Here is a 9123-nt window from a genome sequence, read left to right on the forward strand (position 1 = left end):
GCCTCCTCCGAGGAGCGTTTTGTGTCATCTGCTGCCAGCTTGACTTGCTGATCTTTATCTCAGGAGGCAGTGGGTTTTTACCCTCTCCCCCTTTGGTCCTGTGCGTTATCGTTTAAAACTCACTATCTGCACCTTTTGGCTCCAGCACGTCTTTATTGTTAGAGTTGTTGCTCTTCTGCGGGGTGCTGATGATTCATTGTTCAGCTTCTTCTGATGGTAAACGCCTCTGGAAAGCCTGAATATGTGAGCGCGTCTGATTCACACAGAGTTCTGCTCTGCCCCCCCGGGCTGATATATGCAGCCAGTGTGAATGTGTGTTATGTATCACTTACATGTTAGGTTCATTAGACTGACACAAGGGTGATGCACGGATGGTGGTGTTTTTAGGGCCAGGTGTGAAAGTGGAAGAAAGACAATTTGCAAGTTTCTTTTGGAATGTTAAAAGAATGTTGGAAATTTGATCAGAATACAGTGAAAATGAGAGAAACAGATATTTTTCTCAGATCATTGTGTTAAATTTTCAAAATCCCCGTGTTCTCTTTAAGACTATCAGCTCTACTCTAAACAACCCTGAAAGCCTCTGCTGACACATGTAATCAGTTCCTTTCTTTCTTTGTAAACAAGGTCGAGTCTGTCAGGTCAGCAATAGTACTTCCTACAGATGACCCATCGGTGTTTATTCCATGACTGTAAACATGTTTCCATTTGTCACTTCAGTCTTTACTCTGAAATACAGGAAATGACATCATGGCTCAAAATCTTTGTCGTTAAACCAATTCTTTATTTAACATTTGTTTTAACTTTATTTAACAAAATACATTCAATGAAAACTTGAACAACAGGAAACTGATTTTTCATCCAACCACTGAAAAAAAAGGTAACAACTGAACACAAACACTACAGAAGAAAATTTATAAAGATTAACATTGAACTACATGAACATTTTGATTCATAGCCTCATTACAACTTTAAGGAGAGTCGATCTGAACTCTGTGGAGCCTGATCTCCAGGGTTTTAAGTTGGACTCTGAAACCAGAAGAGGATGTTTCTCTCTCTTCAGATTCACTGTCGTCCTGTGATGGGAACGATTTCAGCCCTGCGTGATCACGCTGATGTTTGCACAGAGCAGATAATGAAGTGAATGTTTTGGCACATTCGTAACAGTGAAACAGTTTATTAGTAACGTGGGATCGTTTGTGTGCAGAGTATGAACTGAGATTACTGAAACTCTTGTCACACTGCTCACAGCTGTAGTTTCCTTCCATGTGTGTACGTTCATGCTCGTTACGATGACCTGACTGTGAGAAGCTTTTGTCACAGTGTCTGCACTTGTATGGTTTCTCTCCTGTGTGGACTCGTTTGTGTGTTTTAAGGTGACTTGCAGTGGTGAAGGATGACCCACACTGATCACAGAGGTGCTTTTTGACCCCACTGTGAAAGAGTTCATGTTGTTTTAACTCACTTGATGTGGGGAAGCTTCTCCCACATTCTTTGCAGTATTTCAGTTTGTCTCCAGTGTGTTTGCGTTGATGTATTTTTAGGCTGGCTTGCTGACTGAAAGTTTTTCCACAGATGTCACAACGAAAGTCTTTCCCACCACCACAGCGATGACAGGGTTGAGAAGTGGATCCATCTGTGTCGCTCTGCTTCTAAACAAAGACACAAAGACAGTGTAAGTCAGTCCTTCAACACTTTTATCCTGAAAGTCGCCTGAAATAAAGAGCATCTCTGCAGACGTCCAATTACATTTTACTGTTTCAATTAACACACTCAGTTTACTGGGCTACAATAACTACAATACTACCACCATAATACTACAGTAATACTTATTTAATATTACAGTAACATCTGACTTAACCTGACTGTTAGCTAACATGCTAACACGATTTAATGAGCAGACTTGTTCCAAACAGTCAGACTGAACTTACAAGACAAAAATAAAAATACATACCTCACAGTAACTGCACTTGTAGAGTCTCTTTCTGGTGTGGATCTGTTGGTGTTGTCTCAGGCACTGTGAAGATTTAAAACTCTTCTCACACAGGTCACATTGATAAGGTCTCTCCTCAGTGTGGGTAAACATGTGGCTTTTTAACTGTGCGTCTGTTGTAAAGTATTTGCCACACTGATCACACCAGTACACATCTTCTCCGGAGTGAATGCGTAGGTGTATAGTTCGGTAACATAGCTGGCTGAAAGTTTTTCCACAGATGTCACAGCTGTATGCCTTAATTCCAGAGTGGGTAACTAGATGTCTCTGTAAGTGGCTACTTTGAGTAAAAGCTCTGCCACACTGACCACAGCTGTAAGCTTTAACTCCACTGTGGACGACTTGGTGTCTTTTTAGGGCTTTCTTCCAGGAAAACGACTTTCCACACAAGTCACAGCTGAACGGTCTCTCTCCAGTGTGGATGAGCTGATGTTGTTTTAGTTTAAACTTCCAGTTAAAATCCTTCCCACACTTGTCACAGGTGTTTTTTTTCTCTCTCTTTCTTCTGTGAGGTTTGTCGGCCTCCTGAGAGCGCTGACTTCTCGGTCCATGTTGGTCCTGCAGTGACAGAGATACAAACAGAGGCACTGAGTGACATGCATTCATTAAACAAACTGAAACTTCAAACTCCCTCCATTAACACTAGTTTTAAACCTGAAGATGGAGTGTGGCACGAAACACCACCAGAACCTGAACGACTGCAGGTGCTGATAAGTTGCGGTCGCGGTATTTCAACATCTAGTTAACAATACAGAAGACCATTTGAATACAAGCGCGCCGATCCACACAGGTGTGCACACGGGTGTTCACTGTTCGTAGACTTAAATCACACCTTTCTTGGCTGCTACTTCAAAGCACATTGTGCGCTGTCTGTCCTGCGTGCTGCACAACAACATTCAATATTTAGTATTTACTGCTGTTTACACTTAGCTAGATTAATGCGATGGTGTTGTGTTTAGTATGTTGCTTTGTTTTTTTTTTTTGCTTGTTTTCTATTCTTTTTCTCTCAACAGGTGATCCAGGAGATATTTTTTTCCCCCTTTCTCACTGTCCCTCTCCCCTTCTGTTTTTCTTTTCCTTCCTCTTTCTTTCTCCCTTTCCTATCCCTCACTCATGTCTGTCCCGTCTGTAACAACTGAAAATAAAATAAAATAAATAATAAAAACAAAGGTCAATCAAATGGACCAATACGGCAATGCCATGATGATCCATTTGGCAAAATAAATCCATTGGGTATCCTTGTTGGTCTTCAGACAACAATTCTGACGGCTAAAGAACCAAATGGGACAGGCAAAAAAACAAACAAAAAAAAAAAACAACAATACAGAAGACGAGCGAAAATAAACGGAGTAATATTTTTTATGTGGCAGGTAATTTCAAATGCAGCAATTCTATCAGCCCAACAAACATCAGTAAACACACAAACTGTTTGTGTGCAGTTTGTCTCACAATGTGATTTAAAGACTGCAGTAAAATCCTCTGCAGGTTAGTGCAGGATAAGCAGGCAAGTTTACTGTAATGTGATGGATTTAAAGTAAAGAACAGTGTCTGACTGGTGCACAGAGACTGTGGTGCTCATGGCAGAGTTAGGTTACATCAAGTGTAGCAGAGATTAACTTAAACTTAAGCTCATGATGCTGACATTCATTCACTGAGCTCTACCCACATACCAACAGTATAGTGTATAATATAGAGACAGTGTACTGTCAGTGCAGAGAATGGAAATCAGCCAGGACAACTCATGAAACATCTGCTGACATGTGGTTGAATTCACAGAGAGAAGCAGGTCTGCTGATCACAGCCTGCACATTAAAAAAATCTACTGGAGCTCTCAATAGAAATGATTGTGAGCTGTGATTCTTTTCCCAACTCTGAGCCACTACAGCTGATTTTAGGGTTGAATCCAGCTGATTCCCACTTTAACATCTTCCCTGCTCATTTTGATGTTTAGAGGCAACATCACTGTCTAAGATGTAAGCATTGTATACATTGTATACATTATTTCTACATTACATTAATATTGCACAAGGTTCACTTAGTTTAGCATAAAATATACATATTAGTACTTCAGCTTTTAATGGAGTATTTCTTAACACTAGTATCTGTCACCTTCTGTGTTGAGCTCATTGTTTTCTCTGCAGTGGCTGAGCTGAGTCCAAGTAGCTGAAATTTCCTCTGCTGCTCCGTCAGACTCTTCTCCTCCTCCTGATCAGCTGGGACACAAAACACAACTTTGTTAAGCTCCACACTGTGTCTCATATGTTCATCTGAGAACACACAGAACAAATTTTAGCTTCCTTGGGTGGACAACTTGTTTGAAACAAACACAAAAGGTTTTAGCACCGATACCAAATTTAGCAGTATGGCACACCAGTACCAGGAGAGCAATTCCTCTTTAAAAAAGGCCCTGGCCAAGAAAAAAAACAAAAAAAACAATATACATGTGCCGTGAGAAATGATAGATAGATAGATAGATAGATAGATAGATAGATAGATAGATAGATACAGTGGGGCAAAAAAGTATTTAGTCAGCCACCGATTGTGCAAGTTCCCCCACTTAAAATGATGACAGAGGTCAGTAATTTGCACCAGAGGTACACTTCAACTGTGAGAGACAGAATGTGAAAAAAAAATCCATGAATTCACATGGTAGGATTTGTAAAGAATTTATTCGTAAATCAGGGTGGAAAATAAGTATTTGGTCACCTCAAACAAGGAAAATCCCTGGCTCTCACAGACCTGTAACGTCTTCTGTAAGAAGCTTTTCTGTCCCCCACTCGTTACCTGTATGAATGGCACCTGTTTGACCTCATCATCTGTATAAAAGACACCTGTCCACAGCCTCAACCAGTCAGACTCCAAACTCCGCCATGGCCAAGACCAAAGAGCTTTCGAAGGACACCAGGAAAAGAATTGTAGACCTGCACCAGACTGGGAAGAGTGAATCTACAATAGGCAAGCAGCTTGGTGTGAAAAAATCAACTGTGGGAGCAATCATCAGAAAATGGAAGACATACAAGACCACTGATAATCTCCCTCGATCTGGGGCTCCACGCAAGATCTCATCCCGTGGGGTCAAAATGATCATGAGAACGGTGAGCAAAGATCCCAGAACCACACGGGGGGACCTGGTGAATGACCTGCAGAGAGCTGGGACCAAAGTAACAAATGTCACCATCAGTAACACACTACAACGGCAGGGAATCAAATCCCGCAGTGCCAGACGTGTTCCGCTGCTGAAGCCAGTGCATGTCCAGGCCCGTCTGAAGTTTGCCAGAGAGCACATGGATGATACAGCAGAGGATTGGGAGAATGTCATGTGGTCAGATGAAACCAAAGTAGAACTTTTTGGTATAAACTCAACTCGTCGTGTTTGGAGGAAGAAGAATACTGAGTTGCATCCCAAGAACACCATACCTACTGTGAAGCATGGGGGTGGAAACATCATGCTATGGGGCTGTTTTTCTGCCAAGGGGACAGGACGACTGATCCGTGTTAAGGACAGAATGAATGGGGCCAAGTATCGTGAGATTTTGAGCCAAAACCTCCTTCCATCAGTGAGAACTTTGAAGATGAGAAGAGGCTGGGTCTTCCAACATGACAATGATCCAAAACACACCGCCCGGGCAACAAAGGAGTGGCTCCGTAAGAAGCATTTGAAAGTCCTGGAGTGGCCTAGCCAGTCTCCAGACCTCAACCCCATAGAAAATCTGTGGCGGGAGTTGAAAGTCCGTGTTGCTCGGCGACAGCCCCAAAACATCACTGCTCTTGAGAAGATCTGCATGGAGGAATGGGCCAAAATACCAGCTACTGTGTGTGCAAACCTGGTAAAGACCTATAGTAAACGTTTGACCTCTGTTATTGCCAACAAAGGTTATGTTACAAAGTATTGAGTTGTATTTTTGTTATTGACCAAATACTTATTTTCCACCCTGATTTATGAATAAATTCTTTACAAATCCTACCATGTGAATTCATGGATTTTTTTTTCACATTCTGTCTCTCACAGTTGAAGTGTACCTGTGGTGCAAATTACTGACCTCTGTCATCATTTTAAGTGGGGGAACTTGCACAATCGGTGGCTGACTAAATACTTTTTTGCCCCACTGTAGATAGATAGATAAAATTTATTTCGAAAATGCAAATATAATTGAAATAACAACAGAAAAAAAACAAAACTTAAAAATCATCAAGTTTTCATGTAAATATCTATGTGTACAGAATGCATGTGCTCGAAAAGGAGTAGGATGAAGTTTACGCTTTTCTTGTTCCTAACCCCTTATTTCAAATTTCATTGCTTATAAATCCATATCCAGGATTCAACATTATTTGATCATATATGGTTAACTATGTACAAGTCTAACACATTGAACATACACAAATAAAACCATTTTCAGCACGTACACCAGAACAACAACAAACTACATTTTTACATAAACTAATCACCCTGTCTATAACAGCTGCTTAATCTCTGAGCTTATTTTATATCTATGTGACAAACACCTTAATGAACACTTAAGGTTTGGTTACTCAGACCTTGATCTATAAAAAATGAGGACACAATGAGACAACTCAGTCACTGAGAGGAAGATTTCCTATATTCATGCAATTTATTATTTTTGAACAATCGTGTGAATTTTTGTATTGATGTACTTGTCTTGATTTCATCTGTATGCCGTGGAACATTATCATATCCGAGTGGGTGTAGAAATCTGAGCCATCATCTGAGTAAGCCCCATCACAACTTTGCACTGATAAAGGCAGCTGTGTTTTAGCCTGGAATACATTTATTTTTACATTTCTCATAAATGTATTTCATTATAGCACTTTTACCGCCAACATGTTGGGTCTTTTGGAGCCGGAAGTGACCTTATATGGAAGAAGGGTGGCGCTAGCTAGCTTAGTTAGCAAGCTGCATTCATAAACTGTGCAGGTACCACAGAGATGCTAAGTAGCGCTTAATAACAGACTAATAAAATAACAGAAACCCTGATTACAATGAGCCCATTTAAAAGCTTTCTTCTAATAAAACTAATTTCTTCTCTGTTTCACAACCTTTTGCTGATATCTTTCTGTGAATTGGTTTATAGCAGCTTGAGTCAATTTAGTCAGATTTTTTTTTCAACTGGTTCACAAAAACTTGAGAAGAGACACCGAGGAGAGCAACAGAAAGCCTCATTCAGGAACTAAACTCAAGATTAACTAAACTCGGATTAACGTTAGCTCGGTGCTTACCTTTAAATCAGTCTTGACAATAATCTGAGAGAAAAACGGCATAAAGCGGGAACTTGGCTTCTTCTTTTTCTGCTCATGTATTTTTTGGCGGTTAAAGCTTTAGGGCGCATTACCGCCACCTGCTGGACTGGACTGTTCATGTCCCAAACGTCATCAATTGGCCACAAATTTGTTGGAGTTTCTGTCAGGGGCGATTTTAGCACAGTTTTGGAGGTGCTTCAGCACCCCCAAAATGAATCAAAGCACCCCCAAAGATGTCTTACTTTTTTTGAAAATATTTGCTGTTTGTGGGACACACTACTAAAAGTATAAAAAGCATACAGTACTTAATTGAGATGGAACATTTTAACAACAAAAGTATAGATAACCCCTCCCCCCTCCCAAAATGGTTTGTTCCAGCTCGGCTCTCTCCTACTTGCTTTAGCACCGTTGCGTTGCTACCAGAGCGATGATGGCTGAGACGCAGCGGAGCAGAGGGGGAAGTGCCTGGCTTAAAACAGGACATATTAGCTGCATTTAACTTTCAGTTACTCTTTATATAGTTTGGTAGGAGTCAGACCATGTTTCTTTTTAACTGAAAAACATTACACCAGGTAACCTGCTGTGTTGAAAATAGGGCTGCCACGATTAGTCCTAGTCACGATTACGTCGACGATCAAAATCATCGACCACTGATTTAATAGTCGATGTGTCGTTTGAAGCTTTGTAAGATCACAAAAGACGCAGGAACAAGTAGTAGAATTTAAGAGTGTAATAACGGACTGAAACAGAAGATGGCAGCACTGCATGTACAAGGATGCCAGCTGCCGTTAAACCCCGAAGAAGAAGAAGGAGCTGTGTGCCAGAATTCATAGCGCAGCCCAGCTCAGTTTTCAACAATGGCGGCAGCTAGTTAGTTTTAATATTACTCTTATTATTCTTTCTGGGTCACAAAATAAACGTTTAGCATATTTTCAGGCGAGAATGTAGCTGTGTAAACCTCAAATATCTGCTCAGTTTATCAAGACACCACATATTTTCAAAAGCGCTCCGACGTTTTCGGAGACGTCTGTTACCCACTAGCTTCATAGCTAGCCGGGGGCAAGGCTCACTAGAGCCCGTGAGAACACCGGACTCAGGCAAATCGTTTTCAAACCCACTGCGGTCTTTCGCTACTCAGGTTAAACATATATAAGTCACTTAGATAACTTAAAAATGTTATTGTTTGGCTTTTTTTTAGTATTTTATTTGTTCCTGAGTAAATCGGTTAGGCTGAGAATAAAGTTATAGTTTTTACACAGCTGAATAAACGTCAAGCAGACAACTGATTATCAGAAGTGTGAGATGCTCGAGAATATACTCCGGTGTCCCGTTATATTTTAGATAACAATGAGTTTATTAAACTTCACCGAAACAATCTGCAAATTTCATTCAAATTTAATAAACTATCATCTTGTCTTTATTTTTAGTTAGCACATACCTTAAACACTTAGAGCTGTAAGCTAATGATAGTTATATGAGAGCAGATGCATGCTGGTGCAATAAGCTGTACGCTGTACATCCAATGGATGCATGATCTGATTAGTCGACTAATTGCAAAAATAATTGGTGACTAGTCGACTATCAAAATAATCGTTTGTGGCAGCCCTAGTTGAAAACGTGTTTTCCGACGATGTTTGCTCTGTGGTAAAATTAGCGATATTTGACTGCCCTGTTGATCTCATTGAAATGTATACAGCCTATTTAAAATCTAAAACTTAACATTGTCCGTAGCCTGCTGTTGTTACCACTGTCCTGTTTGAAATGTAATGAGAGAAACTGGTTATTTTGCCATATGTGCATGTGCCGATATTGAACCCAAGGTACTAACTAGCTAACTGACTGGATGCCCATTAACCTTATAACTCCTGTTGTGTGTG

The 9123-nt window shown here is 40.5% G+C and overlaps 1 protein-coding gene across 1 annotated transcript; it reads right to left on the reverse strand.

The window, feature by feature from the left end:
- Positions 1 to 767: 767 nt before the first annotated feature.
- Positions 768 to 7283, reverse strand: LOC148101222 (uncharacterized). Its single transcript, XM_087845977.1, has 4 exons — positions 7226 to 7283; positions 4100 to 4203; positions 1952 to 2548; positions 768 to 1649 (listed from the first exon to the last, which is right to left on the reverse strand). The coding sequence occupies exons 2-4, from the start codon at positions 4115 to 4117 to the stop codon at positions 969 to 971; spliced, it is 1296 nt and encodes a 431-aa protein (XP_087702103.1). The 5' UTR covers positions 4118 to 4203; positions 7226 to 7283; the 3' UTR covers positions 768 to 968.
- Between the last annotated feature and the right edge of the window lie 1840 nt (positions 7284 to 9123).

The sequence above is a fragment of the Neolamprologus brichardi genome, chromosome 9, assembly GCF_056152115.1.
Source record: "Neolamprologus brichardi isolate AB-2024 chromosome 9, ASM5615211v1, whole genome shotgun sequence".
Classification (NCBI taxonomy): Eukaryota; Metazoa; Chordata; class Actinopteri; order Cichliformes; family Cichlidae; genus Neolamprologus; species Neolamprologus brichardi.

What these genes read in the sequence shown, in the direction of transcription:
- LOC148101222 (XM_087845977.1), bottom strand. An exon ending in ACAAGTGCAGTTACTGTGAG is followed by an intron (nt 1,650 to 1,951) that starts GTATGTATTTTT and finishes GTCTTTGTTTAG; the next exon opens with AAGCAGAGCGACACAGATGG.